The 27,488-nt window shown below is 40.7% G+C and overlaps 1 protein-coding gene across 1 annotated transcript in view; it reads right to left on the minus strand.

Moving 5' to 3' along the window:
* Positions 1-27,488, minus strand: part of LOC135477484 (adenylate cyclase type 1-like) — a 101,126-nt gene that overhangs the window by 25,679 nt on the left and 47,959 nt on the right. Inside the window, exons 2-6 of the mRNA XM_064757602.1 lie at positions 24,242-24,391; positions 11,909-12,027; positions 6,376-6,487; positions 5,810-5,937; positions 344-502 (exon numbers count right to left, since the gene is read on the minus strand). Coding sequence (XP_064613672.1) covers positions 344-502; positions 5,810-5,937; positions 6,376-6,487; positions 11,909-12,027; positions 24,242-24,391 — 668 coding nt within the window. The remainder of the gene's footprint in view (positions 1-343; positions 503-5,809; positions 5,938-6,375; positions 6,488-11,908; positions 12,028-24,241; positions 24,392-27,488) is intronic.

Here is a 27,488-nt window from a genome sequence, read left to right on the forward strand (position 1 = left end):
ATATCCGTGTTAGCCAGTTTTGAGTGGATGTAGTTTGATAATGAGATACCTGTCAAAAGCTTCGTTATTCTGTGCCACTTATGCAGTTCTTTTTATACTGCTTTTGGGGTGTGTATTTTACTACGCTTAAAACATTTACACGAGCAGTAGGTGTAAAGTAAACTATGATAAACTCATAAGAGGCCTGATTTCACAGATTACGTATGGCTAAGTATCACACTTTCGATGCTGCTCCAGTTTTATTCTGCGCGATGTAATCTTTTGTTTCAGATTGAACCACATATACAACGTCTTGCCACCTGAGCGAAAATAAAGTAAGTGGAAGTTAAAGGCGAGGCATTACCCTGGCACTCCTCCAGCCTCCATATGATTGGCCAGCTTAACGTCATTGCTGAACACGTCATACTGCCATTTCTTCAGGCCCAGGACGCCGCAGAGGACCCGCCCCGTGTGGAGCCCTACTCTCATGTTCAGCTGGACGTCAGTCGCGTCACACACCGTTCTGAAATAGAACACGGTAGATATTTATTTTCTTTAACGAAGTCATATAGTAACAGTGGCTGATTCCGCCAAACGATTTTTGAGATAAGTCAAAATTTAAAACCTTAATGAAATATACAATTGATGGCCCCAGAGGTTTCAATTTTTATCTACTTTGAACGCATACGTCCTAAAATACTGGAGTCAAAACTGGCTTTGCAGAATCGGCCCCTGCTGTTTTAACATGATAAAACTAATACACCATGGAATAAACAATATGGCCTCTATCATCGCTGTTAAACCAGAGTTTAAAATACAGATTTCAAATCGATACCTGCTGGAGCTTGTTACCACTGGTTTAAAAAACAAAGTCAGAAGTTACGTCGAAAAATCACGAGCAATAACAAAACGAGTTTGTTGTCCATACGTATTGTGTTTATATCAGAAATAATTAGTGCCAACGTATAAAGGGTCAGTTACGACACATTTTTATGAAACCAGCAGATTCCACGAGATTTCAAAGTGTATGTATGTTTGGGGTTTTACGCCGTAGTTAATTTTCAGTCAGATGACGTCGAAGAGTCATTAGGATGTCTGTACATATACTGTGTCTTCTTGTGGCAGGGCGAGTCCATGCCGCCAAAGTGTTGCCGTCACTGAAGTATCATGCCGAAAACACCAGGCACGACACCCCATCCAGCCACATTATACTCACACCAGGCCAACCAACTCTGTTTTCTCGCTCTAACCTTTCAGTGCAGATTTGAGTTGTAACACATAGGAATTTGTCCCACACTATACGTATGATGCCACAGGTTTGTTTGTATTTTGAGCAACTCTAAACTTGTGACGTCTAATAAACTACAATTAACATCTTTGCATTTTTTTTTACCTAACTCTGCTTAAGTCAGGGTGGTAGGGGGGCATGTAATTTGCTACTGTTTAATTTATTTGTTTGTTTGATTGGTGTTTTACGCCGTACCCAAGAATACTTCACTTATATGACGGCGTCCAGCGTTATGGTGGGAGGAACCCGGGCAGAGCCCGGGAGAAACCCACGACCATCTGCAGGTTGCTGACAGACCTTCGAACGTACAGGCTACTTTTCTATTTTTTAAGCATTTAGATGAACAGTCAAAATAAAACCCTGACGTAAAGCGACAAGGAGCCGTATTTCACCGGTTACGTGTGGCCATTTGCAAGCCATCACACTGTCGTCGTTGATCTGGTTTTGCTCTTTTTGCTGTAAATCTATTAATTATTTTGATCCCTATATAGTGCGTAATGCCGAAGAACGCTTTAAGCTTATCCCATGGAAGTAAGAGAGATTCCCGATCAGAAGTCCGTAAATAATCATGCATAAATAGGAATGGGTGAATACCAGATGTATGGTCATGAACGATGTGGCCAGTAAAGAAAACAGTGTGCAATCTATACCCAGTACCTTCTCCACCTTTCCCAGAAATAATCCATAATCGCACTGTTTTTAAATTGCTACATCCAAGAATCTGCATATGATTCAAAAAGGGACACAGGTTAAGCTTGTACGTTTACCAAACGTTAAAATCATCGGATTCGTCACGTTCGTATTAATTGGGTCAAACGGTTTCGATTACGGCGCTGAATTGTGAAGTGGCCTGTGATTGTTTTTGGGAACGACTGATGGTAGAGGAAGAAGGTTACTACGGCATCTCGACATATCTGCAGATCGATCCCGGGTTAATTATAGATGGTAAATGCTCACGACCAAACTACCGTCATTGTAGCTGCAAAAGACGAGTGATTTCTCCACTGCTGCCAATTTACCGTTGTTTGCGAACCATCAAGCAGAACTAAGCCTCGGCTCGAGTCGGGTTACGTGCATACACGGACTAGATGGCTAAAGAAAATTAGTTGCTGCTACCTTTGAAAGAATACAGCACACAAAGGAACTCTTAGATTTGATTAGAGCTTTCCTCCAGCAAATATCGCTGGGGAAACCTCGATTCTTTGACAGATCACAATCGTCGATAGCTTTGCCCTCGAAATTAAGTCATCACGTGATGGCAAAATACGTAAGAAGTGAAACGACATTGTGCTGTATATACAGTATGGTATAATGGTTTGGTGAGATGGATTTGCAAAGATGAATTTTGCCTCAAATTAAGAACTTCTTTTAGCGTCTTTGCCAATGGATTATCAAAGAAAAGAAATGCATAAAATCTGTGAAGGTAACAAGTAACAACATCAACGTTATTTGGGATTAACCCTTTATAGGCATAACCACAGATTCTTGTTCTACAACTTTTCTGGATTTCAAACCACGGACCAGGTTTGGCACCTTGTCGCCAGCAATACATGTCGACCATATATAATTACGGCCAACAATAACGCTATTACTCAAACCACTTCTAAATGAAATCCAAAAATCTGACAGGAAGGCAATGCATTGCATTTCTGCTTCCTGCTTTTAGCGTGAAATCGTCCCCCTGTCGCGTAGGTCGATTTTGAGCTTGCTGAAAGTTACGGCTCTTCTATGGAACAACACTATGACTTCCCCGGTGTGGGTTTAAACTTATTACATAACAGGTGTAGCCAATGGGCTCGGGCAGATAAAATATTCTTTTCCATTAAACTATGGTCCTATAGAGTCTTTTCTTTTGTATATACTCAGGTGTCAATGTCTTCTTCAATCCGATCTACGAAAGAAGTTGATTACTGAAGCAAGTTTTGCCTTACGAATAGCATCGTAATCATATGACTTGACCAGAACTGATAAACATATGTAGGTGCTTGTGTAACTTTACGATAAGATGACAAAAGTAACATGTGCCACGTGGAATAGAACAGTAAAAAGTGGACGCCATACAAATAGCTTTGGCTGTATTGAGCATTAATTAGAAGAACAATGTGTATATGATATAAAACCTACAGGCCTACAATACATAATCCGTGTGTATTAACTATATGTTCAAACTTACCTAAAACATAACTTGGCAAATATAAAAACAGTCAATACTGATAGGAATCGAACTCTAGATCTCCTTGCCAGCTGAGTTGTAAGCCATGTGACCAAACCAATTGAAAACACATGTAATGGAATGTTATTTTTATGAAATATAATATTTGGTCAATATATTTAGCAGAAAGGGCCCCAGCAGATATTTCATCCCTTTTTTTAATTCATAAAAATATGATTGCGTGAACCAACATTGCACTTCGGAATAGTTTACAAGTCCAAACATAAATAATTTTGCTTCGCATAATCATATTCTTATTACAATGGGAATTCTCCCTGGAAATTTGCTTTGGACATTACTTTTGTCTTCCGATAACACAAAAAGTATGAATCACAGTTAAATTTTTCACTGATTTCTGGGATAGTATTTGTACGTTAGATTCAAATAAGTTTTTCCAGCATGAAAAAAAGACACCACACGCCAGCACCACCGGGGGCATGATTTCCTACATATTTGCAAATGGTACATTTACACTCTTTGTTGGTCTAAAAAAACCCATCTAGTAAGTAACAAGCTAAAAATGTAACACGTTTTATAGCGTATTCTCCCAACAAAATGGCATGCAGAAGTTACATTTGAAAAGACATATGGGATTTGGGACTTTATTATCTCAAGCAAAACCGTTTATAAAAACCTAACGGTTGTGCGAAGACTTGATCCTTCAGCGCGTGTTATTTTCACTGTTGTTGTTCATCCAGGTTGAAATCGATAACTTTCATTCCATGTTCGATGACAGAATTCCACATATCTGCCTTCTATCTTCTTTCAGATAGCCCAGTTGAACACTTTTAACGCAGCAATTAAAAGTGCTTAGCATTCATAATTCATCCAAAACATAAAAATATCCCAAACACGCAAATCATGTTTAGGTCGCTCCGTCCAGCCTTCTGGGAACTTATAAATATTTGCTGAAATTCAATATTTAAGGCTATCTTGATACTGAAGTTTCACCAATTTTGTGCCGAAATCTCCAGTGGATTATTTTCTGCAAGAGTAAGGTAAGAGTCACGATAAACGAACACTCCACGCAATACACGCAGAAGTCATCTTGGCAGTTACTTATTTAAACGGGTGAGGATATATATTTGAATTCACGACAAATTTAAACGCTCCGCACTTCCATCTTCCTCTGGGGGCTGAACAATAAAATCGCTTGTGTTATACTTGGCTCAGGTTGTGTTAGAAAAGACATGGCTCGCCTCTCAAGCTGCGCTCCACTCGAACAAGATTTTTGGCTCAGCGCCAGGAACGCGTGGTCCGATCATGACAGGTACTAGTTCCGATCACGTCCACCCAGACGGATGTACAAGATGTAGTCGATGTCAGATTGACCCGTTCCCAGCAGGAACAGTCAGGTGCCAATATATACTAGATTCAGATTACCACCGGGGAGGTCATGGATGAGGTCAATATGTATCGATTTCGGTCTATTTTCCTGAGAACTAGGAAATTAGCTTATTACCCACAGAAAAGTATGTTGTTAGTGAAAGTGTTTAGTTAATCGTTTTCTCCTATACATAAGTATTACCGTAGTATCCAGCATTTGTATTTAAAATGCTGGAAACTCGTAAATCAAAATGTTCAATTATAGAAGTAGGCTTAGTAAACCCAATAAATCAACCCAAAGACGCCATCCACAAAGCCTATTGACTTATCAACACTTTTTATGTATTTAAATTTTGGGGTTTAGGACCGTTCTTAAGAATATATTTCATTTATACGACGGAGGTATGATTTATGGTTGGATAATTAACGATCGATCGTCTGTACCTATGGCAACAGTTTAGTCGAATGTTCCCCAAAGGTTTCAAGCAATAATGCAACCAGTTTAAGAAAAACTTATGGAAGCAATTCATTCGAATCGAATCATTTATTTATTTGACTGGTGTTTAACGTCGTGCCCTAGATATGTCACTACTATGATTCATGGTTCGACGAAGCCAAAGTGAGCGAAATGAACCACAGACATTAGGTCAGGCACCATACCAACCTCCTGATTCCTCCCACCATAATGCTGGCCGCCGTCGTATAAGTGAAATATTCTTCAGTACGGCGTAAAACACCAATCAAATAAATAAATAAATAAATCAACCAACCTCCTGACTTGAAACCGCTGCCAAGAAAACGATAGCTGGTTTTAACCTTGCGAGTACATTAGCCAATGACCTATTATAGCAAACCAGCGCTTTCGTCATCAGACCAACAATTCTCTCCCGGTCTAAACACAAGCACATACACATATTACCAGTAGTCAAAACTACAGGGTATCGTTGGGATTGAAATGTTTTCCTTTTAATTACACCCTAACCTATAATTTTCTTCACACTCACGCAATTGCATCGATCATGTCCAGCCCCATCTCCACACAACACTTGGCATGATCGTTCCTCTGTTCCGGAAGACCGCTGACGCAGTAGTAACAGTCCCCGAGAATCTTTATCCGAAGACAATTGTTATTCTGTGGAAAAGAGAGCACAAATTTAGGCATAGCTAGCCTTAATTCGAGGTTGGTTTGGAATCAGATGACGATGTAATTTCTGATGTATCTTTACCAAAGTGAGCTCTTTGCCTATTGCGACAGTATATCATTCTACTGGCTAGAGGACACCTCAAACCGATAGCTAAATGACTAATTAGTTGGTGGTTAACGTTGTGCTCAAACAAGTTTTTACTTGATGAAGGTCACGTTTGTGGGAAGGGGAAACCGGAGCAAAACCACCTACTGTCGTCAGGTATTTGACAAACCTGTTTGACTTAAATCCACGGCAAAAACAGGAAGGGTTGGATTTAAATGCGCTACCTCAGTGGTCAACTTCCTGAGCGGGTCAGCGCTTTAATCATCTCAATCAGCTAGATCAATTCGAAGATCTGAGGAGGGAAATAATAAATTCCGTACCTTTGCTAAATGGTCAAAGCGTCCAAACAGTTCGTTGAGAATGCGGACAAGTTCCTGAGCTGTACACTGGGAGGCTAAAGCGGTGAATCCAACAATGTCTGCGAAGAGGATGCTGAAACAAAACAGAGGATGGAGGTTATTGCAATAAAGGTTTATTTATTTATTTATTTGATTTGGTGTTTTACGCCATACTCAAGAATATTTCGCTTGTATGGCGGAGGCCAACATTATGGTGGGAGGAAACCGGGCAGAGCTCGGGAGAATTACATGGCCATCCGCAGGTTGCTGCATGACCTTACCACGTACGACCAGAGAGGAAACCAGCATGAACTGGATTTAAGTAGATCTCAGAGGAGGCGACACACTATTAAACAGCAGGATAGTATTACAAATCCACCTTTCTTTACCAGATGTCTTTTCATTTGCAAACCCATAACTACCTTGAAGAAATCACCTTGACGACCAAAAAAACAACACTCAAGTTAATAAAGCAATGAATATGTTGGACGAAATGAACTCAAACTGAAATGAATGGGAAAACTGTCCCTTCTAATTAAAAGTAATTCAAGCCCAAGGTTTATTGTTCGTTTGCTACCTTTGCAATGACCATTTGTAAACACACCTGAATCGTTTCACTAAAAGCATCGCAAGAAGACAGTACCGGTAGTTCATTCCGCTTGGACTAGAATCGAAGCACATCTCTCAAAATGATTCCATAAACCTAGGGATACTGACGAATGACGACATATTTTAACCCAGCAATCACACAAAATAGGACAGAAATAAAATAAAAGTAAAAGAATAAAATGAAGAAGTAAAAAATTTCACTCTATATAATATGTATGTTGTATTAATATTGGTTGATTACCGATACTTGAAAGAATAGTTCCATCTGGAAAAGATTAATGTACTAATATTCTATCTCTGCTTTAATGGGGGTATAAACATGAAATAACATCATCATATTTCAGACAACCTTTTGTCCTCTATAACCGCGGTATAATAAAACACTAAAGGCGTGGGCATCATTCTGGAAAATTAGACTAGGGCGTACACAGCATATATATAGCTATTCCAAAAATATAACAACGCAAAACCCACTGAAGATACATCTGGATAGTATGTCCTAATTCTTCTCCTAGAGGTATACTATAGCGGAAGTTGAATCGAACATCGTCATGCTTTTTTTCTTAGAGCTCGACGCATGCACCGTGTATTTTAATCATTGTGAAGACAAATTATTATAGACTGGGCGAGTGGTTGTATGACTGTATGGCCGCATCAGTTAAATGATTTATAGGGCTGTATATTAGTAGTGCTGAATTAGATCGCCACCATGAATATATGAACAACCAAAACACGTTTTTATTATTGACAACTTGTAAACTCGCATGGTACATGCTATGAACACTAACTTCATTCATTCCCCTAGAGCATTCCTTGCGTCTTTCCATCATCATTCAAAACTGTTGATAGCTTCTCTTTGCATGAATCCGTCTTATTTTTGTAATTTATATACTTTCTGAGTTCCTTGACGGTTTTCGATAAGAGTTGTTTCGGGAATTGATCTTTAGGTTATTCACCTGGAACGCCCATTTGGGTGGACAGCTGTGAGCGGATGTGTTTTCCATCCTGATTCGATTAGAATGATAAACACAGTGTTTAGCGACAGGCCTGATTGATTCGTAAGCGCCAACTGGTTCGTCAATGAATGATTGACTGATCGATTGGGATGATTATTTGATTGCTAATTGGAATTCTCCAGGAAACTCCCGTTAATGATGAGGCAAATGATTAGTTCGCATCATAATGGGAATGGAGGATGAGGGAATGTAGACAGATCCCAGCTCTCATAGCTGGAGATAGAATCGTAATAAACGGTTAAGAGCGTTGGGTTTTAACGTACTGTTCATCACAGGGACTGGAATTTGCCCCGAAACTAACAGCGGAAGACAAGGTAAATACACACGCATGTAATGGGTGAGTGACAGGAAGCCGACAGTAATGACATAATCACCATTCGTGTTCGAATTATCTCACAGCTTTTTGGTCGAACGATTTTGACAACAAAATAACTTCATGCATATATACATGGTTATTATAACCCCAGCGGAACTGCTGTGATCCAAAGTATAGGCCTATGGGAAACGAATTGCCAAGCCGTTAAAACTGACATAACTCTTAGTTCTTCAGGGTTCAGAGAAAACCCTAGGCTTCTGATTGGTCAGCCCGCCTTGAATAGGCTACCACCGAACAGGCGAGGAAAACAACCTGAAGCGTTTGACATTTTGTTCCGTGTATACCTAAGGAGTGATGGAGTCACGGGCGCACGCGACGGCTTATACAATAACGCTCGTTTACAAAGTACCACTGTCGAATATTTCGTCTCGAAAATGAATATTTACAATCGCAATTCGGGGTCACGGAAATATTAATCTTATCGACGAAATACCATGCCGTATACCCACGCAACACGCTGGTACACCTAACCTAACATTGCGCAAGAACGCAGAATGGATTAAGAGTTACAAATCTGTAGGAAGTGGTCGCTTTTCACTAGAGTGGTCAAACTTAAGTGAGCCACTGAAGAATTGCGGAATTCTAAACCGAGGTTAGTCGAATAATGTCAGTTATTATTATCCGACGAATGTTCGAAGCGGGGCACATTAGTTTGGATGTATCTGTCTCTGTATATCTGCTTCTCTATCCGACAATCACCTCTGTTGGCTTAGTACAACAGCTGTTCTAATATTTTCACATTATGATTTTGTGGGCAGGTTTATTTTGTGTAACCTCTGACGATGTTCGAAAATCAGTCGAATCGGTACAGAAAGTTGATTTTTAACTGCTACTATTTGAATTCCGTAAAAACAGTAAATTGTCCGATTTTGATCAATTAGTGTGCACAAGTTCATTTTGTGTCACCAGTGAGCACGTAGTCAAGAACTAGTACACTTCCGGTGCAAGTCATCATTGCTATTTTGGGGATGTCATGTTTCATAATAATGTTTAAATAATAAAACTTTCCTATTTGTATAATTTCTTACATACATTTGTCTTTGGGAGCTAGTGTTAAACGTTGTTTTGGAAATGGATCTTGCGATTATCGACTTGGAACGCCCTTTACGGACTACGAATGGTGTACGAATGTCGGACATGACGCTTATATTTATTGATACTTTAGACACTGTGCATGAATGGTGCTGGCCATATTTAGGAGAAAAGTAAAGTACATGTAGACAAGAACTGTGTGAAGTATTTCTTGGTCTTCCGCCCAACCGTTATTCCAAACTATGTAGGGTAGCCTGCCTTTTAAAACAACTACATGTCAAAAATAGTTACATGTTGGTGTAGCTGAATGTGTTAGATAGAAAGCTTGGGAAGCGTTCACCAGTCAGTCACATATACATGTACAAGTAAGCTATGAAGTCTGCTATATACTGCACTACAAAATCTGGGATGATAAAGTAGGCTATAGCCCAGAAAATCTGCCCGCCCAGACGATAACGGTGGAATTCCGGAAGTAATTACGATGGCACCTCTTCTGCGTTTGGAGGGAGAAAAACATGTGTGATAGTAGCGAAGTTATGTTGATGATAATGGACGGCCAAGAAGCACATGTGTTTCGTTACCTTGAACTGTATGAATCCACCCATCCCATTACTTCCTGTTAGGCCTGTTTTGGAGCAGCTTTTGATGTCTGTTCAACTCACAAACAACTAGGAAATGACGTTTACTCCGTGCACGTTTTTCGAATGTGTCTTTAGTACACCAGTTTGGGAGGCACAAGGTACAGGATTCGCCCAGAAACACAAATCTCACACTTTCAAAAGATGAAAAAAGCCTATGTATGCCATTGCTTTAGTTACGGGGAACAGTATGTTCAAAAGTTATGGGGTGCGCGACATACGAGATACGGGTTCGACTCGGGCCTTGGCCATTGAGTTTTTGATTCCTGTGCACTCAGTGATCGTGAAGAATTCATTTGTTCGTCACACGTGGGGATTTCGTTAAAATACCACGCGTCGGTTGTTCAGCCCCGGGAATTAGTTATAAGACTCACTGCCACGCTTAAGTATGGCGTTTATTATTAAAACAGCTTCAGCTGAAGACACTACTGTGTCCAATGCTGACAGAAAGCGTGGAAGTACCGTGATCCTTCAGAAACAAAATACAAATGTACTCCAAGAGAATGAAGAACAGAGATCTCGTTGATCTATAGCGCTGCCCACACCCACCGAATGTAATTCCAGCAGGCACAGCCATTAGCCCTGACTAACACACCTGTGGCAAGAAACATATGTAGCTCACTGATTAAGACTGGCAGGAAGAGCTACTTCTGTGTACCTTAGACCACGATGTATATTTTGAAACTCTATATTCTGCCCATGAGCGCTCGTCAGCAGGTATAAAGCTGGGCATGCGATTGACACGTGGAAAGGTCAAAACAAGAGATATCAGAGCTTTGAAAATCGCACTAATATCTGACTGGCACTAATCATAGAGGTATCAATTGTAATCTCTTTATACCTTCGTGCACTAATCACCGTTGACAGTAGCAAAGAGCAACCAAGCAGGCAGTAAGGAACAAATGGACTCAAATGCCTGCTGAACCTGAGACCCGCGGGATCATGACCACTTATAGTTTGGTGGGTTGATGAGGATATGAAGGGGTGGGGGTGGGGAGGTTCTTGATCGCAATTTAGGCAAACAGCCATTAGGGTACTTGGAACACTCTTTCAGTATTGTAAGTATACCCATCTTGTTTTCTTTATTTGATTGGTGTTTCACGCCGTACTCAAGAATACATCACTTATACGACGGCGGCCACCTTTATTGTGGGAGGAAACCGGGCAGACCCCGGGGAAACCCTCGACCATCCGCAGGTTGCTGCAATACCTTCTACGTACGGTCGGAGAGGAAGCCAGCATGAGCTGGACTTGAACTCACAGCGACCGCATTGTTGAGGGGCTCCTGGGTTGCGCTAACCAACTGAGCCACGAGGGCCCCATCTTCTATACATGTACCAACAGCATACGGCGTAAAACAGCAATCAAATAAATATATAGCAATGGTTAGTCGTAAATGATAAACAAAAAATAATAAGACAAGGCAGACTTAAAATTACGTAGAACTGTGTCAGTCAGGAAACGGGAGTGGGATGCTGTCTACAATACAGTCACTATGATGACAAAAGAGATGTACTTCGCTCCCAAAACTACCAAAGGTAAGGCCGAGTTCTTTGTGTCGTAGCTTTGTGCGTCAAACATTGAATGCCTCTCATAATGTTAGAGAGTCTTTTGTACACGGATATGGTCACACGGAAAAGGAGTTTAACTGTGTGTTCTAGTTCACATGATCCTACTACTTGGAAACATACAGCAAGGATCATATGGTAGGCCAATTATTTATTGTAATGGGCACAGCCCTAATAATGGTTAAAAGCGCATACATCACAGAAGAGTACATTGTTTGTGGCGGTGTTGCTTCTTAGCCGTGCCAGTTGTTGTTTGTTGATGTAATATACACTCACCTCACGCAGTCATGTCGTTGAATGTAGATTTTGTGGAACAACCCCTCGTGCGGCTGTGTAATGTCATCTTTCATTTCTAAGGCAACGTGCTGGGGTAAAACACTCAGCAAAAGCCGTTCCTGTTAAAAATTAAAAACAACGTTTATTTAATAAGCCTATTTAATTTCATAAGCTATTTATGTTGTAGGGTTACTGAAATATACGTTATATATTCAGCGGCCATCAAGATTATGGGTAAACAAAAACGTAGAGTGTCCGATGGAATCCACCGCACCAAGCCAGATACATTCAAAACCTTCCTGACGTCAAGGTGCAGCCGAAGTATCTGGAGCTTGTTCCAATATGACAACATCAGATTTGGGCAAAAGGAGGGTTGTTTGAAAGGAGCGTTACGCCTGCTACAACTAAGCCAGTGAAGACCCAGATTGTGTTGCGTAATGCAATGTATTCTATATTTTGGCTCATGTCCGCACCTCAGACTATTTTTATTCTATACGCCTTACAGCGCAATCTCCGCTGTACATCACTTCAACAACCAGACAATGATGAAGTTAGCATGGTGATATCATTATTACGTATGTAATATTACATTATTATTTTCCTATGCAACAATCAGGAAATAAAAAAAATGATTGGTATTTAAATGCATACTATAGGATTTTGGTAATTCACTCTACATAATCTAAAATATATGAACACAAACAATGATGCAATGAATCCACAAAGGTGAAGAGGTAAATTGGGAATAACAACATACTCCTCACAGCGCATGCGCGAATCCCTTCACCCGCTTTGTATGCCTGTCTCATCGAGCACATTTTGCATACAAATCGTAAACAACGCCGAGGTCACAGGGTTCACGGTGATGAGGTAGGAATTAATTTTAGAAAACACAAACACTCTGTCTCAACTTTTGTGTCCAATAATACTTGGTATAGATACATTATTTTTATGTAAAATATGTACATCATGATTCTGACCTACACCTGAAACAATTTTATTGATGAATGCTGATTATAGTTCCGCGCAAGGATATCAGTTGTTAGGCTAAGCCTAATCACACCTTTGTGCGTCGCTTTGGCTCCAAACGTCAAGCTTCGAAGTTTTACTGATGTTCGTCGTTTTTTTCGATTCCGTTTTTCAGGCCATTCGTCGATTTTTCAGTCATATGACCAGGAGTAATTAGGTGTGTGTACATATTCTGTGTCTTCTTGTGGCCAGTTCCGTGCCGCCAAAGTGCTGTCGTCATTGATGTATCATGCCGAAGACACCAGACTAAACACCTCACCTTGTCACATTATAATGAATCCTGACCAACCAGGCCTGTTCCTTTGCTCTAACCCCTAGGTGCTGAGTACAGCAACAAGTACCATTTTAAAGTCTTCGGTATGACCCGACCAGGTTTGATCCTGGTCAGTCCTCCCGATTTTGAGGCGAGTGCTGCTTCCCTTCGGCCGCCGAAGCGGTTCATGCCTACCTTACTCTAAACCTGTAAGAGGTCATTACACAGGCGAAACCAGATGTACACGCAAATATTACCGACAGCTAATCAGAAGATTAGAAGATTTAATCACTAACATTTAATCATTAACCTTATAAACAACCAGAGGAATCCTAGACTCCAGTGACTCCAAATGGTGGAGAAGAAACAGAAAAGGATAAATCAATGAGTGAAGTTTCCGTTGTTAAGACGGATACTATAAGTAGTTGTCTTTTTGTTATATACACCTGCAATGATACACACGTTAAAATATTATAGTCCGAATTCGGTGTACCCCGAAATGGCTGATCAGTTGACAGTCGTAGCGATGGTTTATAAACTTTTCACTATTTCAATGAATCTGTTGTTGTCTAAAGGTTTAGCTTTCAATCGCTAGGACACACGAGATGCGGGTTAAAATCCGGCCTAAAAATGGGAATTTGCAGACACCTCCGTAGTCACTTTTTGTCGGGCGTCTGTGACAATAACTGCTTAACAATGCTCGAGTAGCCGTTTGCGTAGTCTAAGGTTGGAGGAAGGTCATGTGTTTTTCACAAATAGGGTGTACATACCTGTACATTACGCGTGGGAAAGGTCGTTAGTGCCTTCCCAACGCCGTTTGATTGTTTACCCCAGCATTCCGGTTTATTCCACTCATGGAACTGGCCGCTTTCGTGTAAGTGAAAAATCCTTAAGTATGGGTTTATGCAACAAATACTTAAATTTCACAAGGTCGCATATCAACCATGATTTATAAACTGGTTTTACTTCCACGAGAGGATTGTCAGGGTAGCGGTAACAAATTACGGGAAGGCCTATTCTTTTACAGTTTACTTTTGCATGGACCATTTGTTTACTGTCTATCATGCTATTCTTCCTACCTACAAATTCGCTTGTTCCCACTTTGTAGGCACCTACTGACGGAAATCAAATGATTTATATTCTTACATCACGTCAAAAGTGTTGAGTCAAACAGAGAAACTCCACAAAAAGAGACAGGTCTTTCCGCATTCTGTTACCACTACTGGGTAAATCCCGTGACTCTCGCGAGATTTCCGTGAAGTCAAATGCGGCCTATTTTTCCTTTCGTTGAAGATCTTTTTCCACAATGTTTTTTTCAACAGCAACCCTAGCGTTATTCTTCTGGAATTATCGACTGGTTATTGAAAATGGATTTTTGATAAGACTGCTAAATCATAAAACACCCATGCTGCATTTAAGCCTGTGTTATAAAATCAATCCCAAGGAAATCGGAAATATCCAATGAAATAGTCAGCTGTGGAAACTCAATGCTATTTCATTTACCATTTTGCGAATATAAAATATTTTCATTAAGAAACATGTAAGACATATTGTCTCAGACCAGATCTACAGCTAATACACATGTGCTGAGATTTAACATGCGAAGGTGATGGGACAATTACGCTTTCCCACCAGGGGAATTTTAATTGATAGAATAAATCCCAAGGACTGAGGAGAGAAAGAGAGACACACAGGGAGAGGTTAATAAATTATACAACACGAGGCGGTTCATATACTGTAAAACACCGTACCCTAATTCCTCGACCTTTTCGCCTGTGTGAGAACAACTTTCAGCGCAATTTATGCACATTTCTGAGAAATATATCTACATTGGTTGTGTTGGCCAGTTTCAGGGCTCCGCAAAAAGTAAACATTTATAAACAGTCTACAAAGAAGAATGCCTTCAGACGAATGCAAACATACGAAAAGGTTGAAGAATTTCAGTATATCAGATATGTACCAGTGCTGTAAATCGCAGCAAATGTAGGACGCCATGTACCACAACAGCCTGTGATTCATCAATATTACGGTAATCCGCTGTTTACAGCGCTATGCTCGTCTTTCTGTGTTTTATCTGTTTCATGCTGGTTCTCTTACCCGTTCTCTATAATAAGCTATACGTCATGCGATAATGAATGGAAAACAAATGAGATTGCATCAGACAGCAGAGAGACATACTATTAATCATTTCTGAATGGGGCTTAATGCTTTTTTAAGTGCACTGACGGAACGATTAATTTGGTCAGCACGGGAAGCTGTGCTCACAAGAGCGAGAGAGGAATTGAATCAAAGGGTTTACGAAGCAAAACTGTGTAAATATTGAAATTAGTCGCCAAGTTCAATGCCGTGGGTGTATTGAAGGCTACAGCGAAGGGGTATATCCTGAAACCGAAGGCTTTGTGACAAAAAAGCTATCACATAGTGCAGAAGAATACTCCATGACGTACATGGCCTCCAGATTATCAATAGCATTTATTTTCCGAGTGCGGCGTAAAACGCCAATCAAATATATAAATAAATAAATAAATAAATACATAAATAAATACATGAACTTAAGTTTTTCCCGAACTGGAACTTACTTTAACGATTGTATTAGTAGAAATGAGGAATGATTTTCGAGAAAATTAACTTTGTTTATTGACTGGTGATTTTAAACTAGACCAAAAAGGGCATGTGTCTTTATATACCGGTATTGCATTTGTCATCTCATAGTTTTTATTTTTTATTTATTTATTTATTTATTTATTTATTTATGTAGTTGTTTTTAACCTCGCGCTCAAGAATTCTTTACTTATACGATGGCGGCAGTTTTTGAATGGAGGGGAACGTAATTCCCGGGGAAAACTACTAACCTTTGGCAAGCTATGAACGAACTTTCCCACCTCTGGCGTGCCAGACTGGTTGAAATTAAGTAGTTATCGAACGTTAGACGGTGTAAATTGCAACAAGAAAGCTGTGAGCTGTTTATTGTTACCAAACCTCCACGAACAGTGAGACATAATCAATGTGGTCCAGTGCATGGTCAGCCAGGACCTTTAGATGCTTTCAAGGCGAACATGCCTTCATTTCTCGAGAAACTATAGCTTGCTAAACAATCTCATCAGAGATGGCAAACCCGTGACCCACGTTTGAATCCGGTTCATTTTGAATCTGGTTAACTTTGAATCCGGTTCATATTTTTAACCCATATACCGGCACCTTTCATAGGAATAAAATATTTTAGACTGCAGCGCAAAAACCAAATAAACAGTATAAAGAAATTAATCTCGCTAAGATGTCGCAAACTTAAATAAGAAGTAGTTAATTTTAACATATTAAAATATATTGACTCAGCAGTATCATCGAGACACTGGGCTAATTGTTTTCACAAGGTTACAGACTTGGTCAGAACCTGAGGAATCTTCGTCATAAACGCCGCAAGACGTGTTTCAGCCTCTCTTCAACTCTTGGTTGTGTACACTTTGGCGAAACCAATCGCCGCTAAAGACTAAGAACTCGGGAATACAGTCTAAATTTAAAGTAAGACTAAGACCTCATATACAGGGACGACTGTTGCCAGCTGGCTTACGGGTAATCTTGCCTTAAGATTAGAGGATGTTGTTTTCACAGGGTACTTTACCGTCAGCTACATGCATTGCCCCTAGGGATGGCTGGGGTACAACGGTATATATGTTACTGTTCATCTAGGGAATATACAATGGATTCGCGGTGTTACAACAGAAGTACAGGGATATAGGTTAAGTCAAACCAATAACAAAGGTGGTGGGAGCGCTGATAAAACCAAACGGAATTTACACAGACTCCGTGTTTCTGAGCTATTTATTTGGCTAAAAAATTACGGCATATGTAGGTCCTTAACCAGAAATAAACTTGTCTTGATGGGGCAGTCGAACTTCGGACCAAAGAGACATATGGCGGCAAGATGTTGTCAAACTCCTCACAGGGATAGGATATGAAATGCACGAAGCGTTCTAATGTCGAGCATCATACCTACAACTGATGGAAGCGCATTTGGATGACAATTTTACCCGGATTTAACGCTATCACATCGGTGAGGTGAAAAAAATTCAAGTATGGTTCAATCGTTTGACCAGGCCGCATTTGTACTTGTCTTTTAGGCGCTCTCGTTCTGAAAAAGGGTATGGACATATCAAATACAGCTTTGCTTTTTTTTATTTTAAAATTATCTGTGTCCGACAAACAGAATGCAACGACATGTATTCAAATTTTGACGTGATATGTATCAGTCATGAGGTAGGAGTTACCGGGCAGTGATATTTGCATCCACTTTTGTATAATATTATCTCTCCCTTTGGAGAAATATTTATATAATTAATATACAATTAAATTGTCAGTTATTTCAAAATAATCATATTCGATTTTAATAATTACAAAAACCAATGTAATTATTTCCTATAAAACAATTTATACTTTGATTCCATGCAAACACGTTATCGTTGGTAACTGTCATAATCACAGAAATAAATGAATAAAACTATTTTAATTTTCGTTTCTGTGATTATTCTTTTTGCTTGTTCGACTTTGGGGCATGTTTTAGCCAGATGCAGGCTAAAGCTTTTCGGGTGATTGTTAGACAATAGTAATATTTAAGTGGACACTGCGATATTGTAGGCCATGATTAAGTCTTGAAACATCCATCAAACAGTACATTCGTTGAGCACTACTGACGAGCGGAAACTACAGCTGGATAAATACTAACAATCGACCACCCCTACCCCAACCACCCACGCTAGACCGCGTACCTCACAGCAATCATATCTAGACATCAAATTTTAATTGGATGGATTGAGCTAATGTGTAACATCTGGGCTTGATACTAAATCTATGCCTCGAAACATTTCGTACACCAGCCGTCAACTAAGATGGACGTTCTGGATCAATAATCGCAAGATCAATTCCCAAAACGACATTTAACACAAACTACCAAAGAACTAAGAAAGTATATGAAGTACGAAAACAGGACGGAATCATACAAAGAGAAGGGGTCAACTGCTTTCAATGGTGTAAGGAATACGCAAGGTATGTTCCAAACGACTGAGTGAAGTCAGTGTTCGAACCGTGTACCATGATATAAGATGTAGATAATAAAACACATATCTCAGCTGCTCTTTGATTGCAACTGTCCATATATCTAAAGTGGCGATAAGATCTAAAGACAACTCCAAATACAGTCCTGTTACCATTTTGTGTTCGGGTGTCTTGGGTAATACAAATGGAGATTTAATAATAACCAAGTACAATTCATCATTTCTAATGATATCCTTCCGCGTTTAGCTGCACATATACAACACATGGCCTGTCAAAAGCGGACAAAGAATGCCCTAATTATGAAAGCCTGGCACTTCCATAACTTATCGTTAGCAGAACTGTATAGGTTTTAAGCACGTTTACTTTGACAGTTCATATTAAGATTAAAGTGACCGTTAGAAGAAATGGAAAGGACAGTGTTAATTATGCAAATCTGAGCGCCTGTGGATGAATCTTTTCTTGAATGCGGGCTATATAGTTATTCGGACTATCAACCCGGTGTTTACTATGTAGAATTTGTGCGAATAGGGAGCTAGGTTCAAATGAAATCTAGGGTTTGATGTTCCATAAACTAACGAGGCGGGTTACCATACTGAATGCTGTGTACAACTTCATCAGACTGCCATACAGAATTAATTGGCAGTGTAATTATCTTTCTAGGCAAATCGCACTTTCATAAATATCACACTGCTTTGGTCGAGAGGTTAGAGTGACCTAGAGGTTACAGAGACCCGTGTTCAATTCCATTTTTGGTCACGGCTGAGAATTTAAAACTGTCATTTTCGGTATACTGGCTTAGCGCTCTTCATAAGGAGATAGACTAGGTTCTCGTCAAGCAAATGAGTGAAACGCACTACAGGTGGTACTTACCCCTTGACTTAAGACTTGTAGAGCAGGTAAACCCTCCATTCAAATTAAATGACCCCCTTCTAGCCGAACAACTCCATTCTGACATTTGTCACAGCGCGGCGAATAAGATATGCTCGCTGATTAGTCCTTTCACACCAATGAAAACGGTTGTATCATAACAGGTACACAAACAGCAAGCTTTCAGGGGGCATATACAAGTTTCAATATCAAAGCACATGCATGCCGTATAACGCGTAAGGGCCATGCCGTATAATGCGTTGGATGTGATCATACAAGTGCAGGGGTAATCTCTTCTATATCCTGGACCATAACCACAGCACCAGCAACTCTTTCTGGTCTAGTTAACTTTTTCTGTCTCGCGCTGAACATCAATGGATTTCGTAGCACACATGAACTGAAGTGTCGTGCAAATGAAATATAAAAAAGTCCACATATAAGTGCATATTAAACACAGAATCGATCTCTTAGCGGCTTTCCGCGGCGTCATTATACATGTTATTCGATCTCAGCTCGCTTTTTGCAGTTAAATGTGATGTTATGAAATATAAAGGGGAAAGAGTCTTGGATAAACTATCCTCTAAAGAAGCAAATAAAGGAATCGTGGATCCTAAAAAGACGCGGCAATAACGACATCGTAAACATGGTGAACAATTAAGGATGTGCTAGTCCAGGGACGTCCCATGGCTGTCAGAAAGATACCGGGAAAGATAGCGGCTAATTCCCCCTATGTTGACAACCCACTGATAGGCTAATCTCCAGAATGTCTGTGAACACATCCGGTAATATGAGGTCTTATTACCGAGATGTTCAATTGCCGCTTATTTTCAGCCATCTACAATTGGGGTCTTGGACGGCTGGGAACGACGTGCAAATAGGCAATACGTCATGCCTCGTCGCCGTCCACCAAGGTAATTATTGGGTGAGCCAGCATCGTTCAAGACGGAAATTTGAGTCAGCTGAATGTCTTAGAAATATCCACAAGAGCGTATGACCCGGAAATAACGCCACGGGATAATCCAAGGTTTCAAACCGCCCATAAAACTTTATTTTTGTCCGTGAGAATGTATCACTTAAATTTCATTTTTTGGGGTAAAATCTTTCTAATCAAGTGCGCATCCAAAGTGTAGCTGGCCATACATCTTCGCATTCTCTTCACGTTGGGATTATAGTCCCGCAAACGTTTGGCTTCCATTTGAAATAAATTTCACGACACTGCTGGAGCAAATGAGCAATTTAGTTCTGTGAAATGAAAACCCACATCCGCTCAATTTTAAGTAGCCGACGTAAGTTTTTTTCCTTTTGGAATCCTTTTTGAATAGTACGAGAAACGGTAGGAATAAAATTGCTCAGAAACATGGTATAAAACATTCCACGATATCTGACAAATATGTCAAATCCGATGTCGTGTTTTTCTTCAATTATCCTCAAAATCTAACTGCTGTCAGTCGAACTTTGCTAGTTAGTAAAAAGTTGTTCCATCCGTGCTCTTTCTTTTCCCTCATATTTTTAGTTGTTTTCTGGCTTCGCTCGCAGATCAAGGGCTAGGATTTCCACCCTCATCTGGAGATCCACGGAGACGATTAACATCTTACATCACAGGAGTGACCAGATACCGTCATAATTGATTTGAGTTGACTGTTAATTAAAATGAATTTTTCGCTTGTTTCATGACAGTCAGTTTTATGGGTGAAGGCAATGGGAGAGCACAGGTTAAACCACAGACCCTTGAAAAGAGACCAACGTACTTACCCAAATCTGACATACCAATATGCACACCAAAGTGGTGGAAAGCATGCGGCCTCCATCGAATTGGTTAGCATGACGAGGATAGTGCAACGACTGGTAGACCCGTATCAGTATAATGGCTCGGGCGGGACGGCTTACTTGCCTTCGGTAAGTCCTCTCAGTGAAACAGCACTAGATAAAAGAGCGGTGGAAATCCGTCCTGCGACAAGGAGGCACATTACATGCATTCTAAGGATTTCTTGGTCGTCATATGACTGAAGAATTGTTAAGTACGACGTTAAACTCGAAGCACTCACTCACTCGAATTGGTGACTGTTACCAAGGCTTCATGAGCAGGCAGAGCGAGCGAATCTACAAATTTTGTGCCCGGGTTTGAACGTGCACCTCGCGAGTCATAGCTATTGAAAGACAAGCATTTCAATCATTCCGTCACCACTCGCTTTTCTGTCGTGAAGATTCGACCGTACTCTATTCAGCCACACTTATACACAGCACCATGTCATCGATCTGATCAGTTCTAATCGGGTGATCCCATAAACCCTTATCGTCCATAGCAAGAATCATAAAATTCACCATAGTTTTACACCTTTGGTTTTGAGACAATATCACCAGCAATGGAACCCTCGTCTTATGTTCATCAGGGTATTTGAAATACATCAGGGTAGCCGAAATGTTCAGACAAAGGCTACAAGAAGGCCTGTGCCAGGCAAATGGATCCAGGGGACTAATTCCGTGACCCTCAATGTAAAAGTCACAGCAATACCTGACTTACGTCCACGAAGCCCACTTCACAAAGCGCACATAGCGTTATATACACGTCATTATACCCCTGCAACGTAATTCCATTAGCTGTTGAGTCCATTTTTAAACACGTGCGTACTTTGTAGCATTTGTAGTAATTTCTACGGCAAATTAAAGCTTAACGGTCCGTTTTGCATACAACACCTTGCCTCCACACTAAGCATCACGTAGAGAAGTAATACATGTGCCTAGGTAAGCTATTTTACAAAAAGGTTACAGATTTCTGTTCGTACGATAATTGCAATAATTAAATAACTGCCGAATAATATTCCTTTACAGGACCCCACTGTCTCTGAGGCTTACAGCGCTGGCTTGCAGTATTTGTCAGGCCCTTAACCAACGAGGTTATTTGTTCAAATCCAGCTCTTTGACAATCACACAGCATTTTATCCATGTATACCAACTGTCTTCAGAAAGTAACAGACAGAATTTTGAATGGACCAAAAGATGTGCACCAACCACAAGTGCCTTACATACACATAAATGAAATAAAAACTACATAAATAAATATATAATTGAATAAATGATCAAATTCTTTTGATGGTCAATAAAGGCCAAGAAAGATAACCAATTCCATGGTCAAGACTGATCAATACAATTCAGTTGACCAAAGTTGGCGTATCTGCGGCTGTATTAGTCTTATATATGGCGGGTATTCAAGACTGACTCTTTCAAAGTCACCTAGACGTTTGTCCAGTCAGTGGGAGCTTAAGCTGTCGGGTTACAAGAGGGAACTGGTGACAAGGCGATTACGGTGCTATTGTAGACAAAGATCTCGGCCAAGTCCGAGAGATGTATGCCAGTCTGTGGCTTACTGAAGATCCTTGCATGGTTACGCTAATCTGACGTATGGCTATCGGTCCAGGGTGATTACTGGTCCGAGGCTTACGCGAAATAACTGTACTTAATTCACTAACGTCAGCTTCAGGCCACTCTGCTAAGAGCAGAGTAATTTCCATCACAAACTGCTTGTATTCTCGACGATTAGCTATACAGAGGTAACTTGCCAATGGTCGAAGGTTTTTCACGGTAGTTCATGTTTCTTCCACCCACAGAAGTTGACCGCCATCGTATAAGTGACAAATGCTTGAAAATGACATTAAACAGCATTCAAATAAATGAATTTACTGCTCATATGAATATGTAATATGAATGTGTGACATGAATATGTAATATGAATAGGTAACATGAATATGTAATGCTGTGCAGGTAAATTTATCGAAAACCAGGATTGCGATTCCAATGGGGAAGTTTCGAATTCGAAATCTTTTGTCCCTAAAGGTAAAAATGGTTCTTCTATATCGCGTGACTTGTCAACAATATTAGTCAGCTTTTATTGCTATATTCCGGATACACAAATGACACCGCTTTCCTTGAGAAGCATCTTAAGTTCACAAACGTTGAGCGCCTCAAACTTCTCTACAGTTCGTCTACTCCAAATAACGTTTTGTGAAATTTTTTGATTTCTAGGATTTTTGATTACATGAACCAATAAGACGTTTTTACCTGCAGTGGTAAAAAAGAGTGCGAAAATTAAACTCTCCCTTTAAACCTCTATCCATTCTGTCAATGCCGAAAACAGAGTTAAAGCTGACTCGCTTCAAATCCAACCTCCCCAGAGTTCTACGGCAAGGGTGATGCAATTTGTACGATGTCGTTTTCCTACACAGCCATGTAACCTTCTCAAAAACAGAAATAATAATCAAGAATAATCGATTTTAAACTCATTTAATGTCCTAAAATACTCCAGGGCTCATGGGATAGTGTGATGGCATCGGTGGTAACTGAGCCGTTCAAGCGACATGTAGACCCGCTATCGGACAGGATCCGCTTTGGAGAGTGAGTGAGTGCTTGAAGTTTAACGTCGTACTAAACAATTTTTCAGACATACGACGACGAACGAATTCTTAGAGTGCATGCAATTGCTGCAGGACGGATTTCCACCGTTCTTTTCTCAAGTGCTGCTTCACTAAGACTTTACTTTACCGAAGGAAAGTAATTTGCCCCGCCCGAGCCATTATGCTGATATGGCTCCATCAGTCGTTGCACTATCCACTTCATGCTGAACGCCAAGCGAGGAAGTTAGTACTTCCTCTTTTAAGGTCTTAAGTGTGACTCGACCCAGGATTGATCCTGGATCTACCGCTCCTGAAGCGGACCGCTTTGGACAGTTAGGTTAAATCATTATATTTATAACAGAAGCTTATAAACGTATATATACGCGCGCCAGTTAAATTTGCTTCAGTCCTGTCTATCAGAGCTCGGAGTTGAATAGTTATACCTCGAAAGGTTTTCGGGAAATTCGCTGGTTCTTCTTGGCGTTACCAGATATTAGTAGCATCTGACCTCTCGAAATGCGATCCCTCAAATCCGTATATATAGTTTAATGAAGTTGACGGAAATTTGCAGGTGTGGGAATACTGTCTCGTACAAACTCAACGGATTTTACATTGTACCTGAGAGATGATGTAATGACGTAACACTAAAATCCAACGGGTGTGAACTGAGTTTGAACTCTCTATTTCCATGGTCATACGATAACCATAAAACATTGATTTTGTAGAAGAATAAACTTGTGTACTTACTAGCTTTTCATTCTCGTCCTCCATTTCAAGCCTGGCAGCTATGCAATCCCTGGTGTCCAAAAACGTTTTCCTCTGAGCTCTTTCCGTCAGGCTATGGATAAACACGCCCACCACGTTGACACTAAGGAACATGATTCCATTGGCTACCAGCTGAAATAACACAAAATGTCCCGTCCTAGAAAAAGTGTATATAAACTCTTCATTTTAATTAATTATTTGTTTGTTGTTTAATGCCGTAGTCAACAATGATCAATAGTTTTTCTTTTATATGATGACCGTCAATTTTACTGATGACGTAATAAGATTTATTTATTTATTTATTTCATTAGTGTTTTACGCCGTACTCAAGAATATTTCACTTATACGACGGCGGCCAGCGTTATGGTGGGAGGAAACCGGGCACAGCCCGGGGGAAACCCACGACCGTCTGCAGGTTGCTGGTAGACCTTCCCACGTACGGCCGGAGAGGAAGCCAGCATGAGCTGGGCTTGAACTCACAGATATATGCAAATATTCACACCTTATTGGTGGAAGAAAAAGTAGCCTTCAAAGAACTGTTTACTGACACAAGGGCCCCGCAAACAATCTGAATGGAGGAATCTCGAAATTTCCTGTCCAAAACCATGCATTGCCACTGAACCAATTCCCGCTCTTCGAATTGTTTAGTAAAGAGAATCTTGATATCAACCTGATGTCATAATTACAGGTGAATAACAAACAGACGTAACATCACTTTTTTGTCACATGACCAATAAAGTACACAATACAAAAATATTCAGACAGAGGCTTCGCATCGTATACATGGATATGTCAACGTTATGCATTTAACAGCGACCGTAACATGTACATGCACGAGACTCGAGTCCTAAAACAGGTACTTTATTTCCCATTCACTTGAGGAAAATATGTTTACAAATATTTGAGAGCAAAGCTCACTTGCGATTAGTTGAAAGATTACCATTCTTGTTAGCATTTTCGTTTGACAAGGTCAGAATGTCTGAGAGATCTGTCATCTGAGTCTATCATATGTGTACAATAAGGAAATTAACTTTCTATTCATGTGATCCTCGTTAACCAAGAAACAGCTTAATTCCAACAGGCCCGTTTTAAGGAAGACTTCTCCGCTCTGATTAGATGGCAAATAGCCGAAGGTCACTAGAAAACGGAAGCAACATCGACAACTTGACCCCAGCAGCTAAGCACAGCCCTGAGTTGTCGTCCAAACCAAGCTGGACAAAGGTTTGGTTATCCTGATCTATAAAGTACACTTGTCATATGACCATACCACTTGCCGCAGGACTACAAATTGGGAATGTGTGTATTGCTCTGTCCAAGGGGAAACGGCTGGCACACAAGCCCTCAGGGCATTCTACTAGAGTTGTGAGAAGCTGTGTCACAAACAAGCAAAGCAATGTACAAGCTATCATGGATTGCTATGTCACAGACAAGTAAATCAATGTACGAGCCCTCATGTAATACTAACCTGTATTATGGGCGTTAATTTTGTTTAACATATATTATGGGCGTTAATTTAGTCCAACTTATTTTTTTGGCCGTAACTGTTATACACGAAAGCTTCTCTAACATAAAACGGACAGTACATGAGTACTATGAAGCTTTTCATCTCTGACTAAAAGGGAAGGAGCGAAAATCAGTTTAGGGCATAAAGCTACCACGAAGCCTTTTTTGGTAATATAGATACCATGCACACAGATTTGAGTAATAGCATTATAACGTTATACAGTCCTGGAAAAAAGTTTGGAATATTGTTTTCACTGATGATAGCATTTACCAGAAACATACTTTTGTGCGCCTTACATGGAATGCACACATTCTTGTTTGGGTGGAAAATGTAGTGGATTATGTCCCCTTTCAGCTCATACACACCATTACTGCTTGTGTCACCTGAGCAAAATTACAGTTGGGACAAAGCATGACCATCCATTTCTCAGTGAAAAAGTCATGTACGCAGACATGATTATAATTTAACCTTGTAACTCTTATAAAAGCTCGGTTAAGGCATGCCAGTGCTCCAGAGTGTTTCCAACAATACTGCTGTGATCATGAGACGTCAACTGAGTGCTGCAGTCTGCAACCGTATCGTTGGTATGAGCCTGGCTGGAGCAAAACAGAAGGACATTGCAGCAGCTCTTGGTGTCACTCAGGGAGCCGTCTCCAAAATCTTTAAGCGACACCGACAGACGGGTGTGCCGACGCCTAGACCGAGGTCTGGTCGGCCACGAAAGACCACCGAGAGAGAGGACCGGTATCGGTGAGACTTTGCCGCAATGGCCGTACGAAGAGTTCCAACCAGATACGCGCTGAAAGGATGAGATTTACCAATACTCCTGTGTCAAGCCGCTTAGTGCGATCCAGGCTGTTGACTGCTGGGTATTTGGTAAGGAGGCCTAAGAGGAAGCCTTTGCTACAGCGTCGACACCGCCAGGCACGCTTATCCTGGGCGCGGGAACACCTGAACTGGCAGGTGGGACACTGGCGACACGTGATATTCAGTGATGAGTCTCGTTTTGTCGTCTACCGGGAGGATGGCCGTGTGATGGTGCGTCGTCAGGCTCACGAGGCTCTGAACGAAGATTGCATCATGCCCAGAGTCCAAGGCGGGGGCGGTGGGGTCACCGTCTGGGGTGCTTTTCATAGCACTGGTAAATGCGACCAGCACGTCTTGGATGGACACATGAACCAGCACCAATATCAATGGATTCTGGAAACGATAATGCTCCCATTTGCTCGGCAACAATTCAGGGCAAACTTTGTGTATCAGGACGACAACGCCACGCCGCACCGGACCGAACTGATACGGAATTTTCTGGAACAGGAGGGTGTTGAGCACATGCAGTGGCCAGCCATTTCACCGGATATGAACCCAATTGAGAACTTGTGGGCGGAAGTTTCCCGTGGGTTGAATAACCTGGATGAAGCCCCAACGAACGTGGCTGAACTAACTCGTGCTGTGCTCACTTGCTGGAGAGATACACCGGAAGAAACTTTGACTTCCTTAGTTGCCAGTATGCCGAGACGTGTGCGCGCATTGTACAATGCGAGGGGTGGGCACACCAAGTACTAAATTAATTTTCTGTATTGTTAGTGTTTTGCATATTTAACTCACCAAGTATTGTAGACATATTTCCAATCGAATAAAAGTTACAGCTCGTAATAAAATACATGGGTTTCACTGAATTTCTGCACTTGTTTGGGGCGCTTTCAGAATATCGTGAAAAACTCGTCT

This window comes from Liolophura sinensis, chromosome 11 (assembly GCF_032854445.1).
Source record: "Liolophura sinensis isolate JHLJ2023 chromosome 11, CUHK_Ljap_v2, whole genome shotgun sequence".
In the NCBI taxonomy this organism is placed as follows: domain Eukaryota; kingdom Metazoa; phylum Mollusca; class Polyplacophora; order Chitonida; family Chitonidae; genus Liolophura; species Liolophura sinensis.